This window comes from Acomys minous (assembly GCF_964271855.1).
Source record: "Acomys minous genome assembly, chromosome: 10".
Taxonomy (NCBI): Eukaryota; Metazoa; Chordata; class Mammalia; order Rodentia; family Muridae; genus Acomys; species Acomys minous.
In genome coordinates, this window is record NC_140491.1 from 109,333,277 (window position 1) to 109,350,752 (window position 17,476).

Genomic DNA, 17,476 nt, shown 5'->3' on the forward strand with positions numbered 1-17,476 from the left:
AGCCCCCACAGGGTAGCTTACAACTGTCTATAACCTCAGTTCTAGGGGATCCAACACCCTGCTTGGTCCTCCACAGGCACGGGAAAGCATGTAGCACACTTAATGAAGAAAAACCATATTTTTAAATTACTGATTTATTTTATATGTAAGTGTTTTGTCTTTGTGTATGTATGTGAACCATGTGCATGCCTGGTGTCCTCATCAGATCCCTTGGAACTAGAGTTGTATGTGGTTGTGAGCCACCATGCAGGTGCTGGGAGCAGAGCCCAAGGTTCTCTGTAAGAACAAGTGTGGTGGTGCACACCTGTAATCCCAGCACTCCAGAGGCACAGGCAGGCGGAGCTCTGTTAGTTTGAGGCCAGTCTGGTCTACAAAGTGAGTCCAGAATAGACAAGGCTGGACAGAGAAGCCCTGTCTTGGTGGTGGGCGTAACAAGTGTTCTTCACCACTAAGCCATCTCTCCAGACCCTAAACATTTTTAAAAATACAAGTATTAGGGGATTGGAGAGATGGTTCAGTGGTTAAAAGCGATAGAGGTTTTTCCACAGGATCTGGGTTTGATTCCCAACACCCATACAGAAGCTCACAATGGTCTTTAACTCCAGTTCCAGATGATCTGTTTTCTTCTGTCCTCTTCCAGCACCAGGCACACACAGATAAACAGGCAAGCAAACCATTCATACAAATTAAATAATAAAATACAGATATTAATTTACATATTAAACATCTCATAAGTTATTTCTGAGTTTCTTTAGTGAAAAATATAACTATTTTTGAAATTAGAATCTGCATCTGTAGCTTTCTGTTAATTAACTCTTGAGATGTATATTCTATAGTGAAAACTATGACTTAATTTTATTTTTCAAAATTAGCCTAGGAATTTTCTTTGTTGTTGTTGTTGTTTCAAGACAGGATTGCTCTGTGTAGCCGAGGCTGTCCTGGACTCACTTTGTAAACAAGGCTAGCCTCAAACTCACAGAGATCTGCCTGCCTCTGATCCCTGAGTGCTGGGATTACAGGTCTGCACCACCACGAATGGCTGACCTAGGAATTTTCAATTTCAACTTCCAACTGACTTAAATATCAACTCCCAGATCAAGGACGCTACGGAATATTCATGGAAGTATCTCCTTAGCAGAAGGAGATAAGACTGTGCCAAGCACATGGTTGCTTACAGATTCTCACATGGAAACAATACCAGATCTTTGACACTATTATTTTGTAATGCCTCTCAAGAGTCTTGGTAGATAATATAAATGATTTACTGACTCCTCCTCTCATCCCCTACTTTCCAAATTTTATCACCACCAAACCATGTCAATCGACTCTTGAGTCCTCTCTCTAGTTCAGTAGTTCTCAACCTTTCCAACGCTGTGACCCTTTATTACAGTTCCTCATGTTGTGGGGAGCCCCAACCATAAACTTGTTTTCATTGTTACTTCATAACTGTAATTTTGCTACTGTGATGAGCTGAATGTAAATATCTGATATGTAAGATATCTAGTATGTGACTCCTATTAAAGGGTTATTGGACACACAAAGGGATTGAAACCCAGAGTTTGAAAACCACTGTTCTAGTCTCTTTTTTTCCACTTATGTTGCCATATCTTTGTTTGGTGTATGCCCTCCTCTTGTATCTATACTAGATTATATCCTAACTAATTTATATGTCTCAACTCTGTTCTGTATTCTATCTAATCTCCAAGTTAAAAAAAAAAAAAGTTTTCACTTTTCCCATTCTGGCCTGAGTGAAGTAGGCTGAAGGGCCAGTGAGACCCAGAAGTTAAGAGGTTTTTGACAGCCAAGGTCACAGGCATGTCCGCAACTGTCATCACGCCACAAAATAAATATATTGAGTTACACCATAATAAACATTATGGATATCGTTTGGATGAAAGAAAGAAAGAAAGAAAGAAAGAAAGAAAGAAAGAAAGAAAGAAAGAAAGAAAGAAATAGATAGATAAGGGAGGGGAGAGAGGGAGGGAAGGAGGGAGGGAGGAAGGAAGGAAGGAAGGTAGGCCATGATGGTGCCAAGAAAGTACAAATAAAAAAGACAAACACAAAACAGAAGAACAATGAGCAGATGCCACAGGAAGCAGTACCTGCCTACCTGTTGGACAGAGGGGGACAGTCTAGAGCAAAAGCACCTTCCAACATGATTAAACAGAAATGGAAAGTGGAGGCAGGAAAATGGGATGTCCCTGTACTCAAAGTCCATGCCCAAGGAGAAACAAAAGTATTAAAAGTTATTCAAACAGGAAAAAGAAAAGGTATGGAAGACGATGGCTCCTAAAATCTGTTTTGTTGCTAATGGTTTACAAGAAAACCACCTAAATATGAAAAGTTCATTAGGCCAATGGGCCTACATTAAAAAAAAAAAAAAAAAAAAAGCCCATTTCATACACCCTGAACTGAAAGGTACCTCTTGCCTGCCAATACCTGGTGTGAAAAGACTCCATCACACCCACTATAATTCTGGGTGTGATCACCAAAGGCAGTTATTGCATTGAATGTGAGTTGGGCCTTGTGACACAAGGAGGCAAGGTTATTGGAGAAAGTATGCCCATGTTACCAACAATCTTGAAAACAATGGGTACATAAATGTGGTCTTGCAGGTTTGACAGTGACTTCATACAAGTTACACCGAAGACTACACATCGTCAGGAAAATACCATCACTGTAATCTTCTGAACCACCAGTAGCCTTATCCCATATGCAGTCAAAAAAATATTTATTATAAATAAAAATAAAAACTCCCTGGGTTTTTTTTTTTTAATCTAATCTTACACCCATCACAAAGGCTAACAGCAACAAAACAAATGACAGCTCATGCTGGTGAGGATATGGAGTAAGGAGAACACTTATCCACTGCTAGTGAGACGGCAGACTTGCACAGCCACTATGGAAGGCAGTGCAGCAAGGTTCCTCAGGAAGATGTGAATCTATCTACCTCAAGATCCAGCTATAGCACTCTTGGCAAACACCCAATGGACATACCATCTTTCCACAGACACACTTGCTTAACCATGTTCATTGCTACTCTATTCATAATACCCAGAAATTGAAAACAACACAGATAACCCTCAGCAGATGAATGGATAAAGAAAATGTGGAATATTACTTACCTGGTTTTAAAAAATGCAATCATGAAATGAAATGGATGGAACTAGAAAAATGATCCTAAGTAAGGTAACCCAAGAGAGACAAAGCTGTTAAATCAATGATAACCAGGCTATAAGCTGTAGAACCACAGATCTTAGGTATAGAGTAAGGGACTGGAGGAGACAGATTCCCCCTAGGAATAGGAAATGAAGAGTTATAGATGGATGTGGGGCAGGGGCTGGAACAAGAGGATCAAGTGGGGAGGGAAGGAGAAAAAAAAGATGGACAAGGGAGAGCATATGGAGAGACAGCTAAAATTATGGGCCACCTGAAGGGCGGTATGGAAACCTAATACAGTAGAAGCGTCCTAAAATATATAAATATATGAAGGCAATCTAAATGAAATTGCCAAATAATGGGGGAAACAGAGCCCCAACTGGGCATCTCTTGTCACCAAATAAAGTTTCCAGTATCAGAAATAGGTTACATTTAAGAAGAGTTGTTGGCCAAAGGAGTCCTATGGGAACAAGAACACACACACACACACACACACACACACACACACACACACACACACACACACACACACGGCTGTTGTCAACACTGTAAATTGCTCTCTACAAACTGATGGCAAGGCCCTTTTGCTGAAGGTAATACCTATACAATTCATTGAACTTGGAAAAGTCCAGCTGGTGCCTACACAGAACCTTCACCCCTACATGCCATCATCTTTGGTACAGGATGTACTATGCATGCTGCCAAAGGAGAAATGTAAACCCCAACCCAGCTTACAAGCCCTTTGACTTACAATGGTAGACTGCCCACAAGATATGGTAGCGCAATGGTGGGGCAAAGTTTATGAGAGTAACAAACCAATATCTGAATGAGTGGCCAAGAACCTAAGACTACATATCTCAGGGACCTAGACAGAAACTAAATACCACTTACTGTTCTACTAAAAGAACATAGCAATAAAATGACCCCTAATGACATTCTGCTATATTCATAAATCAGTGCCTTGCTCAGCCATCATCAGAGAAAGTTCCTCCTATAACAGATGGCAACAAACACAGAAACTTACAGGCAGACAATAACATGCAGAGAGTGAGAGACTTGAACCACTCAGCCCTCAATGGGAATCTCTCCACCAAAGCCCTCCCTTAGAGATCAGAGAACCCCATGGAAGAGAAGGAGGACACAGTGTAAGAGCCAGAGGGGATAGAGGACACTAAGCAAACAGAACTTTCTTAATCAACAGGATCGGTGCACTATGAGTTTACAGAGATGGAGGTGGCACGCACACCCTTTGTGGGTCTACTCCACATGGGGACACACGGCCCCATCCCTAACCCAGGAGCCATCTCCAAATGATAACCACTTGCAAATGAAAATGCAGTTTCCTCCAAGGGAGTCTCATGGGGACACAAACTACTCTTAAGGTAGGCCGCATGCCCAGCAGTAGATGCCAACAGAAAACGAGTTCAACCACATATTTCAAGGATCCTTAATGTCCTGTCAGGGCTTTGTTTGTTTGTTTGTTTTAACTTATCTTTACATTTTTATTTTATTTTCTCTCTTTTTACCCTACAGGTCCACTGCAAAAATATTATAGCTTCCAATTTAGTGTTTTTATGGGATTCCTGGGTGTGCAAACAAGTGGCTCTCTGGTTCTTTTGCCTTTTCTTTGGCTTTGTTCCTTCGATTTGTTTGTTCTGTCCTACTCCAATGTGTTAGTTTTTATTCTATCTTATTATGTTTTATTATTATCCTTTAGAAGCCTGTTTGTTTTCTAATAAAACAGAGAGAGGGGAATAGATCTGGATGGAAGAAAGTGGGGAGAAACCAGGAGTAGAGGAAACCATAATCAAAATATACTATATGAGAAAAAAATCTATTTTCAGTAAGAGGAAAAAATAGAATCCATAGGCTACAGTGGTTTGCCCCATTGTATTATAAAGAAAACTCTATTCCATAATGTTACACATAATATCTTTTAATAATTTTATTGCTTCTTCACATGAAACCCCACCCCCAGAAGAGGAAAGAAAATATTTGCAGTCCATCAAGGCATCAAGTTTTTTTTACATACTAACCATTGTCTATGGAATGATCTCCTCAGGTATCTACATAACTCATATGCTTATTTCTTTCCTGTCTTTAAAAACATGTCATCAATGAGATCTTTCCCAGAAACTCTACCTAATAAAACTACAATCTGCCCTCCCTGTAGGGACTTCCTGTTTATCAACCTTTATTTTACTCTATTTAGTACTAATTTATTGTCTACCACTTTACAACTTGGGAAACAAAAACAAAGTCTCTTGTAGCAAACAGACACTCAATAAGCATTTGTTGAAAGAAAAACAGACATTATTAGTACATATGCTCTATAGCTTTATGTCAACTTGACACAAGCTAAAGTCATTTTAGAGAAAGGGACCCCAATTGAGAAAATGCCTCCATAAGATTGGACAGTGGGCAAACCTGTAGGGCATTTTCTTAATTGGTGATTGTTGGAGGAGGGCTCAGCCAATTGTGGGTGCCATCCCTGGCCTGATGGACCTGAGTTCTGTAAGAAAGCATGCTGAGCAAGCCATGAGGGGCAAGACAGCACCCATCCACAGCCTCTGCATCAGTTTCTCCTCCAGGTTCCGGCCCTGTTTGAGTTACTGTCTTGATTTCTTTTGATGATAAACACGGATGTGGATGTGTTAAAATCCAAATAAAAATAAACACTTTTTCTTCCCAACTTGCTTTTGGTATGGTGTTTAATCATAGCTATAGTAGCCCCACCTAACACAGTGCATAAGAATTAAATACAGTCCAGTATTTCAAGACCTTGAAAATAAAAAGGCTTAGTCCTTGAAAAATTTAGTCCTGTATAATCAAGATCTTGAAAGAAATTTCATTTTTCATCATCCGCAAATGCTTATATTTCTATATGATATGGAGAGTATGCAGGAGTTTATTCTATGGCAAATTTCATTTTTGATTTCCATTCGAGCTCTATTGCTTTTTAATATACTGAGACAAAAATCTCTCCATCTTCTAGTCCGTGACAGTACAAGCATCCAAGCAGCAATGGCACTATTTAATGTGTATACACACACAGGTCCCTGCTTCTTATGTTTATTCCTTCATATTTCATATCAATTATAACCCATATTTTAAGATTAAACACAAAAATTCCTTACCAAAACATATTAAGGAAAGATCTTACAAGATCATCACAAAAAAAAAAAAAAAGAATGAAAGAAAATTCCTGAAACCACTAAAAGAGTTCTAAGGAGAAAAGACAACTAAACACAGGACAGAACTCAAATGGTATCACAAAAGAGGAACAGGTGAGGTCCAGCCTTTAGTTAACAGTAACACATCTTGTGGCTACAAACACACCTTCTTGTTATGGTAACAGGAGAAAGTTGGTACAAGAACAAACAGGAACTCTATACTGTCTTTGCCATTTGTCTACTGTTTTTAAAACAAAAAAGAAATCTATTTGGGATTAAAAGAGAATGTCAGGGACGATGGGTTAATCATCCAGTAAGCACAATATTTTACGTAAAACCTAGGCAAACCAAACAATGCTATCCTCAGAATTTGTAATCAGTCCAAGCACAGTCAGCATCATTAACAACTCAGTTATACAAAATTAAGATGTCTATTATACATGCATCAGCTGCAGCTCAGCAATCTGCAAGAGAGCTAAGAAAATAAAGACACTTACATAGACTCCTTTTGGAGAGTGGATTTTTTCAAGGGCCACAGATGAATGCTATATATGTATTCAGTACTTGTTCTCACTTTGTCAACCAAAATTTAGACTTTAAAAAAAAAAAAAAAAAGAAGGCAGCTGGGTGGCAGTGGTGCACGCCTGCAATCCCAGCACTTGAGAGGCAGAGGCAGGATCTCTGTGAGCTCAAGGCCAGCCTGGTCTACAAAGTGAGTCCAGGATAGCCAGGGCTACCCAGAGAAAACAAAAACAAAAACAAACAAACAAAAAGTCATTACTTTATTCTCCAAAGTATCTGCCTGCAAGTATTCAGTAAATGTTTAATTAAATGTCTGTATGAATTTGAGAGGGAAGAATGTGTGCATGCACACCATGATGCATGTGTGGAGACCAAGGACAGCTTGCCTCAGGCCTCAGGCCTCTCTTTCCAACACGTGGATCCTGGGGTGAAGTCAGGTCATCATGCACAGCAGCAAGTGCCTTTACCCAGAGTCATCCTGCCTGCTCCTTCTGCACGTTTTTAAATGATTGATCACAACACAGCTAAATATGACTTGTAAGAGTCCGCAAGCAGTACAGGTATCCAAAGCAAATGAAAACAGCAGCAGCTTATCTATAATTATGATATGACGTCAAAAGAAAAAAATTTCATTTGGGCCTCAAAAGTTTCTAAGAAAGGTTTAAATTCTCAAAATAAGTTTAACTAAATTATAAAATACCTAAGAATGTGTTTTAAAGTAACAGCCACAGCTTTCTGTAAGATATCACATTGAAAAACATATTTACTAGCATTACTACTTATCAAAAAATGTCTCACACATTATTAAATAATTCCTACAGTCAAGCTAATTAGTCATATTATACCAGGTTTTCCGTATGTGGAGAGAACACATAAAATCTACTGTCTTTGCAAATTTCAAGTACACACGCAGCATTGCTAACTACAGTCACTATACTGTACATCAGCTGTCTAGGCATTGCATTCGTCTATATTCCTAAAATTCTGTCTCCCTACGGCTCCCATCGCCTCTATATCTCTAGAAACAACAATTTTACTCTCTGCTCCTATGAATTCAGTATTTTTTAGGAAGTAGTACTATATATACAAAAATGCTTTACATCGATCAAAACTTTTTCTATGTATAACAGATGTATAAACTATAGGAAAATTTAACACTAGTTATGAAATGGGAATTTTACTAGAAACATGTATAAGTAATTTATTTTAATAGTATATGAACTTTTGCTTTTACCAAAAGAGCAGTCAAAACTTTAAAAAAAGAAAGAAAGAACACGCTAACCCAAAAAATCCTAGTTATAAAGGCTGAGAGAGTGAATTCTTTCCACACAACCATACCAACTAGAAAACCTAAAAATGTGACTCATTTCTCTCCATGGCTCTTTTGGAGATTGATAAAAACTACCTTCCAAAGTTATGGTACTACTGTAACTTTAAAACCAGGTCTCAGTTCTGCAAGGACAAGAGTTACAGTTTTCTATGTATCTGAGATTCTTCAAGGCCAGAAAATCTTAAAAACTTTTCAGATTCTAGTGAAAAAATACAAACATCTAAAAACTCAAGGCAAACTCAAACTGGCTAGCTCATAAGCCTGAGAACCTGATCAAGCCCTGCGCCTCACATACAGGCGGGAGGATTGAGTCAACTCCAGACTTGCCCTCTGACCTCTAGATGTAAGCCTTGGCACATCATATACACAATAAGAATAAATTAAAATAACTGACAATAAAAATAAAAAGACTTGAAATTTAACATAATACTTAATGTAATGCTGATGATGTACGGTAGGTAACACAACACCAGAAATTTGTTGTTACATGAAATTCAATTTTCTTTTTTTCTCATTTTTAATTTTACTTTTTTATTAAATAAATATGTTAATTTTAGATCAAACTTCAACCTTGCTAAAAAAAATTCTCCAGAAGGAAATCATAAAAATAAAAATATAGTAATAACATATATTCTAAAAATTATTATTTACAAAAGGAAAAGCTTATAAAATACAAGTGATATTAATTAAATTTCATGATTAAAACCAATTATACTTTAATCTCAATATTCAATATTCTATCAATATATACCTCCAAAATAAAAATGAAATAAAATTAGTGTTTATGTCAGATTACCAAGTATAAACTAACAGAAAAGCATTTAACTTTTTACACACCACCAACACACACTTGTGAACTCACTTGGGTAAATATGGATCTTTCCAACAGCAGCAGCAGTTTCTACAAAGTTATTTACCTTGTCCTGGTTTTGCAGTTACAGCTGCTCCAGCAGATGGCGGCTCAAACTCCTGTCAATTACAATAATGTTTAAATTATACAGTGCCCCATTACAATGTAAAAATTGTAATGAAAAAAGAGTGGTATCAGTTTTACCTTTGCTTTCTTTGAGTCTGGATCAAATCTTTCAAGAATTAATTTAGCTGTCTTATAAGTTTCTTTTTCCATGACTTCTTCAAGCTACAAACAAAAATTTCCATTAACTGCGATATATTCTGAAAAATACTATTTTTATAAATCTTACTCAAAAGGTATTAAAATATCAATCTTGGAATTAAGGAAGATAAAGTCACCCCTCTCCTTTTTGTACTTATATCCAGCAAAATGTATCTAAACCAAAAGACTTCCTGCAATCAAATAATTAAAATCCAAGCCTTTAAAATAGTTTCCAACCTCTAATACATTGCTTTCCATTTTAACAGCTTTACTGCAAGGAAATACCAAATATGGCTAATTGTTTACATATAATGAGGAGAATAATTACATGCACCAACTTCAATAATGGAATGTGCAAAAATCTATCAGCCATCATTATTGGAAGTTATTAGACATGACAAGCAAATGACAGGCAATTCCTCAGATTTATTTCCTCATAGCACTTAATGCTATTAATTTAAGAAGGTCGTTAGCCAAGAGCTTTACAAAATAAAATCTCTGTGCCAATTAACTGCTGTCAGCATCGATTTTAGATTATTTATTAGCAGAAGCAATTAGCTTGCTGCAAACGCAGTGAAAACCCACTAACTGGGAGAACAGCCATGGAATTTGCTCAAGTGACTCAAAATGCGAACGTGTTCCACCTCCTCTTTTTTCACTTAGATTCAAACTACCTTAGAAGGATAAAACAAACAAACAAACACAGAATTTAAGTAAAAATTTTACTGAGTTCTATGCTCACATTAGGGACTGTAATTAAAATACCTCATTGTTATAGCACTTTATTTACAATGTTCTCAAGTCACTTTATAGCCTAATACAAGGGTTCAGTTTTAAAAGTAAGTAATCACTAGTAAAATATCATCTTGGCAGTTGTGGTCCAAGATCAGAAAAAGTTGAATTTTAGTACCAGACAGTCAGTTATGACAAATAACTAGTGTGCAATATAAAATACTTTTGGAAAAATTGCAACATGACCTTTTCCTTCTCAGTGACCAATAACCACTTAACATTCATTACATGTCCTGTTCACTCCAAGGACACTTATTTATTTTTAAAAGTAACCCAAAGAACATTCACTTAGTTAAAGCATAGTTTTAAAAGAAATATCCTGCCACAACTGGAGTTAATAGATTCCCTATTAAATGTCTAAAATTTAAGAAGCTAAGTCCTTAGACGAATGATTTATAAATCTCAATTTAGTAAAATTAAATTTTTTTAGTTATTTCAAATTATAATAAATTCTCAAGATAAGCAATGTCAAAATCCAGTTTCAACAAGTGAAAAAATTAAGAATGGAGGTAGAGAAGAGTATCATGGACTACAGCCCCAAATCAACATCATCACAAAATATTAAAGAATTGAATCTCTGATGTTTAATGACATTTGGACCTGTGAAGTTCCACAGAACTCTCAGTAATGACAGACGTGTTTTGTCATTGTTCTGCACTGGCACAATAGAAATCACTAAGATGATTACCATAAGTGAGTGCTGTAAACATTGCTTTGTGACCTACAAATTAAGTTTACAGCTTTATTTCACTAAAAATAATGAAAATGTAACTAGTCAAATGTGGCAGGTAGCTACTGATTTGGTCAGCATAGCTACAGATGAACCCTACTGCTAAGTTGACAACAATTAGCATACTAAGAAAATTAAGCCAGTCTCTAAAAAACACTGTACAATTTCTCCTGTATGTGATTCCTAAATATTATAGACACGAAAACCCATGTATATATGAAGAAAAAGTGGAACTGTCCATGGGAACAAAGGGGATTAGTGGAAGGAAGGACAACAGGGGAATATGAGAAAATACATACTTGTATGAAATGGTCTTTATGTAACATAATAAATATAATGAATATAGCCCCACGTGGTGGCACACGCCTATAATCCCAGCACTCAGGAGGCAAAGGCAGACAGAGCTCTGTGAGTTCAAGGCCAGTATGGTCTACAAAGCGAGTCCAGGACAGCTAGGCCTCTTGTTACAGAGAAAGTCTGTCTTGAAAAAGACAGAAAAAGAATTATATGCAGTGAAAGTTTTTAAAAGATAAAATGTTTTTAAATTTTAAAAAGATTATATACAGCTATAATCTTTAACAGATAATTCATAGTCAAAATGCTATTTCAACAACTGCGGTTCCTAGTAGATCAGGCAGCAGTAAGTATTTACTTGTGTGTCTGTGTTTCATATATTTATCTTAAACAAGATAATTTTAAAAACACTAATAGGTACCATCCCATTCTCGACTATGTTTTTAATTTTTATTTAAAATTATTTTCACACAATATGCACCCCTGCCATGAGGTCCTACTTGTCACCACAGACAAGTGTTCAAGGGCTGAAGCCTCTACAGTCAGATACCAAAATAAATTGTCATCCACTTAAGTTGTTTTCCTCAGGTATTTGTCACATCAAAAGAAAATTAGTACGATTTTTTACACTCTAGACAAAAGTACACTATATTGACCATATATACTTGATTAAGTTTCATTTTATGAGTTTCTATATTGAATATCATACTATCAGCAGTTAGCACCACTGCTATGCATTAATACTAAGAAAATATGTAAAAGACAAACTCCAAAATCAATTCACTTATTATAGACATTTATATGCCAACCTCACACCTCAGGGCTTTTGTCTTATTCTTAGTATTCTTCCCAAAACATTCAAAAAAATGTTTTTCATCTTACTAGCTTTATAATAGGTATTCATGGGATCAACAGTGCTGGAGTAGAGTAAAAGATACTAAGGAGAAAATTACCTTATTCCCTCTTATTTCAGTCTTTCATGTTGAATTTGTCTCTTACAACCAATATTAACATTCTCTTTCCTGTCTCCCCCCCGCCCCCCATGGTGTTAAAGAAACCTAAGAATTAACACGAGTCCATGTTCCTTCCACTTAGGGCTCTAACAAACAATCTGGGCACCCACCCTTATACCCTCTGTGCCTCATTTAGTTCTCCAATACAAATTATGTACTTACGTCTCAGCTTCCAATTAACATAAATTCTCAGACTCTCAAAACGTCTACATGCCTAAACTACTTTTTCCTGTGTATTATTAACTAAAAAAATTCATAATTTAATTTTGACATTAAAATATTGTCATAAAGTATTCCTTGGAGAATCACTAGGGTATAATATATAAGCATTAATAATCCAGTTCTTAACTTATTTATATAAATTAACTTTAAATAAAATTTAACTTACTATCTTTTTCTTCTGGGACTTTAAATCATCCAATGCTTCATCTAAAAAACAAGATTTAAATCAAAGCTAAATCAAATATCAAGATGCTTATATATGAGAATCAATCATCGTAAATAATACACATGAAGCAAACAGAAGAAAGTGTTCAGGAATTATGTAAATTTGTCACGTATGTAGAGATTAAAACTATCTTAATGTCTACTCACACATCTCACGTATGTAGAGATTAAACTATCTTAATGTCTTCTCACACATCTCACGTATGTAGAGATTAAACTATCTTAATGTCTACTCACACATCTCACGTATGTAGAGATTAAACTATCTTAATGTCTACTCACACATCTCATAGTCTTCCTGTATTACAGATGTCAAGATTCAGGGAAATGTAAATCAATTTTATATAGACAAAATTCTTAATATTTTTCAAAAACAATACTTTTACTTCTCTTTGAACATTCTACCACTTTAATTGGCAAATCCCAAATCTCCCATTATAATAAAAATATTCTTTGTATATAAGAATCATATTGCTTATTTTAACAAATGATAAAATTTTGAAAATCTTTATGATACCTGAGAAGAGACTTACAAAGAATTATCAGTAACTTTTCAAAATTAAAGATTTATAAAATTTGCATGCTTATTTAAGCTGGCATAATGGATTCATGATATTCAAAAGGTAGCCCTTAAGTCAGGAATAGTGCCACACACTTTTTATCCCAGGGAGAGGCAGAAAGATCTCTGTGATTTCAAGTCCAGGTTGATCTACATAATGATTTATAGATGCCACGGCTACATAATAATAAAATAATTTTAATAAAAATAAATGATTTTATAGAAAAAAAGAGGGAGTTGAAAAGACGGCCCAGAGATGAATGGCACTTGTTGCTCCTGTACAGGATCCAGGTTCAATTCCAAGCACCCACATGATGGCTCACCACCATCCTTAGCCCCAGGCTCCAGGGACCTGAGCCCTCTTCCGACCTCCACAGGCGCCAGACACTCACGGTGCACATATATATATAGGCAAAAATACACATTTAATAAATCTTTAACAAAAGAACATCTCTTTGCAAATGTATTGTTTCTAGTTTTTCTGAAAAAATACTTATTTAGCAAAAATAAGAAGTAACTTCTACAGGTTGTTCTCTGGCCTCCACATGTACACTGTGGCACACACACGACCACATACAAACACAATAAATAATGTAGATTTTTGAAAAGAAAAAATAAATTTACTAGGGAACAACAATAAGACTATATAACAGTTATCAGTACACATTTAATTTGGTAACTAGGTTCATATTTAGTGTATTTAAGGAACTGAAGAGATGGCTCATCAGTTAAGAACACCTGCTGTGCAGAGCGGAGTGGTACATGCCCGTTATCCCAGCACTCTGGGAAGCAGAGGCAGGTGGATTGATGTGAGTTCGAGGCCAGCCTAGTCTACAAAGTAGGTCCAAGACAGCCAGGGCTACACAGAGAAATCCTGTCTCCAAAAAACAAAAAACAAAACAAAACAAAAAACCAACCACAAGGAGGAGGGGAGGAGAAGAACAGCTGCTGCTCTTGCACGTGACTGGGGTTTGGTTCCAAGCACCCACACCAGGCAGCTCACAACCACTTCTAACTCTGGTTCCAGTGATCCAATACCCTCTTCTAGCTCCACACACACACACACACACACGTACATACATATGGCATATAAACACACACGCAGGCACACACATATATAATAAGATTGATTTTAAGTATAAAATAAATAAGTGTATTCAAATAGTGTTTGTCAGAGATTAAGTATGTAATTATATTTAAACAGGATAAGGTTTACCAAATAAGTAGGGTAAGAAAAAGTGTGAAAGAACCAAAAGTGTCTGAAAATAACTGGTTATTTGAGATAGAGCACATATCCCAAACTGGAAAGAAGTGAGGTCATTTGCAAGGACTATACTTTAAAGGTCATCTCTTTGTACATACTGAAACAAAGTATTTTTAAAACAAGCAGCACTTATAAAAATACTAGAAATTTTATGTATATTATTATTTTATGAATATTCTTAACTATGATAATACATTTATATTTTACTATTCTATTGTAAGATATTCTTCAAAATATATAAGCAATGACAAAGGTGAAGGCAGAGACGAAGTTAAGATAGACTATGAGTTTATAACTGTTTAAGTAGGATCATAGGTACATAAGAGTTCAGTAGACTACACTTTTGTACAGTGGGGGGAAAGAAAAAGAAGCACACCATATACAAGTTCATTTAAGATAAATGTATCTACCTCACTGAACACCGAGTAGACAGGCTGGTGCTTAGCTAGAGCCTTCACCCCTAGTGAAGACTAGTGTTCACAGTACTGGATGGTACTCTACACACTACAGAGGAGAAAGGCAAGCAGCTACAACCCAGCTACACACCCTGTGGTCTACAACCATGACCTCTTGGCATGACATGCTAGTGTAATGATGGCACAAGAGTTGTAGAGTGATCAGTCACTCTCTGATCGGATGTAAGGCACACCTCACCAAATGGAACCATGCCTGGCACTGCTCAGGTGTCCAAAAGCCTGAGAAGAGAAAGGCCGTGGACCTGAGGGAAACCCAGTGCTACTGTGTCTGTTCTGCTGAAGCAGCAGGTCTCTGCTGTAGGTCACAGCGCTTTGCAGGGGCAAACAACCCTTTCACAGGGGCTGCTTAAGCCCATCTGCATATCAAATGTTTATATTATAATTCATAAAAGTAGAAAAATTACAGTTATGAAGTGGCAACAAACATTTTATGGTTAGGGGTCACCGCAACATGAGGACTTGTACTAAGGAGTCATGGCAGTAGGAAGGTTGAGAACTATTGTGCTAAAGGAACAGAGCAATAAAATGACTCCTAATGATATTCTGCTGTACCCATCAATCAGTACCTTACTCAACCCTCATCAGAAAAACTTTCTCTTAGTAGATGGAAACTAACATAGAGATGCACAACTGGACAATGTGAAGAGAGTGAGAGGCTCTGGAACACTCAGTACTAAATGGGAAGTCTCCATCAAATGCTTCCCTCAGGGCCGAGGGAGCTGAGGTAGAGGCAGTGGAAAGAGTCTACGAGCTAGAGAGGATGGGTGACACCAAGGAAACAACGCCTTCCAGAAAGAATAGGACAGACGCGCATATGAACTGACAGAGACTTGTGGTAGCACAGATTCGAGCCATGATAGTCCGAGTGCTGAAAGGTAGACATGAACACGAGCTCTCTGTCCCTAAGCAAAAAGCTATCTCCAAATGGCATCCTCTTGCAAAGGAAAAATTAGTTTTCTCCAATGAAGTGGGCATATTAACCACACTTAAGGGTAGGCCCCATGCGTAGTAGTAGATAGCCAAAACAAAATGAACAAAAATGCCAACTTTTTGTCTCATATTTGCTTTGTTTGGACATGTTTTTTTGTCTTACCAGTGTTTTGCTCATATATTACAATTTCTGATTTTATGTTTTTATGTTTTTTTATGTATCTAAGTATGTGTATGTGTGTTTCTTGTGATTTTTCTTTGTTTTTGCCTTTTAATTTTTTTAATTGCATATTTGTTTTCTAAAGAGAGAAAAAAAGCTATGGAGCTGGGCGGGTGAAGAAGTGGGCAGGATCTGGGAGGAGTTGATGGAGAGAAAACAGTGATCAAAATATATTGTCTAAAAAATGTTTAATAAATAAATAAATGCATAACCCTGATTAATTGAGATACTTTTGTTTTGTTTTTCAAGACAGGATTTCCCTCTGTAGCCCTGGCTGTCCTAGAATTCACTCTGTAGACCAAGCTGGCCTCAAACTCATAGATCTGCCTGCCTCTGCCTCCCATGTGCTGGGATTAAAGGTGTGCACTAACACTGTCCAGCAAGAGACTTTTTTTTTAGCTGGGGGGTAGGGGGGGAGGAGTTCAAGACAGGGTTTCTCTGTGTATTCTTCGCAGTCCTGGACTTGCTTTATAGACCAGGCTGGCCTTGAACGCACAGAGACCTATCTGTCTCTGCCTCCCCAAGTGCTAGGATTACAGGCATGCGCCCACCATGCCAGTCTCCAGCAAGATACTTTTTTAAACTTGAAAAATCTTGAAAGTTTACGCATATATAAAGCATATATAGAAGCAGATTTTTATGAGGTTAATGAGAGTAATACAGTCAAGAGAAAAGGCTAGAGAAATGGCTCGGTGGTTAAACAGTACTGGCCGCTCTTCCAGAGGAAGGATTAATACCAAGCACCCACCCAGGTGCTCATAACCATCTATAGCTCTAAGTCTGAGATCCAATGACCTCTCCTGGACTCCACAGTTACCACGTATTTATATGCGTGCAGGAGAAATGATCATACACATAAAATGAGTAAAAAGAACAAGAATATGTACACTACATTTTATTCTGTACCAATGTTTCCCACAAAGATTAATTTAACACATTCAATCAGCTTTTATTTTTTTGTTTTTTGGGGTTGGTTTGTTTTTGAGACAAGGTTTCTCTGTATTGCCTGGCTGTTCTGGACTCCCTTTGTAGACCAGGCCAGCCTCAAACTCACAGAGATCCACTTGCTTCTGCCTCCTGAGTGCTGGGATTAAAGGTGAGAGCCACCTCGTCTGGCCTGGCTTTTTTTTTTTTTTAAACTGTTTTGTATTTTAAAAAAAAATCTAAACAATACTCATGGACTTTGTTGTGCTGTACAGCAAACAATTCTGATACCACACTAACATCTCAGAAACAATTTCATAACTGGCTTATAAAATAGCATACAGGAAAGATGAGTTTGTTTATCTATTTAATATATATGTATAAAAACATTTGGAATTTAAACTTACTATTCCTCTCGGTTCTCTTGGAAAAGAAGAAAATAAGCAGAATTCTTATGGTCCAGATGCTAAAGAGGAAGCAAAATTCAAAACAAAATCCATCATTACAAGAGATGAATCAGAATCTACAG

General features: G+C 36.8%; 1 protein-coding gene across 6 annotated transcripts in view; it reads right to left on the minus strand.

Annotated features, from left to right (window-relative positions):
• The window catches only part of LNPK (lunapark, ER junction formation factor), a 57,458-nt gene that overhangs the window by 18,438 nt on the left and 21,544 nt on the right, over positions 1-17,476 (minus strand). For all 6 annotated transcript variants that reach the window (XM_084797992.1, XM_084797990.1, XM_084797988.1 and 3 more), the window contains exons 5-8: positions 17,355-17,413; positions 12,516-12,556; positions 9,239-9,322; positions 9,102-9,153 (exon numbers count right to left, since the gene is read on the minus strand). In XM_084797992.1, the coding sequence (XP_084654118.1) occupies positions 9,102-9,153; positions 9,239-9,322; positions 12,516-12,556; positions 17,355-17,413 (236 nt within the window). The remainder of the gene's footprint in view (positions 1-9,101; positions 9,154-9,238; positions 9,323-12,515; positions 12,557-17,354; positions 17,414-17,476) is intronic.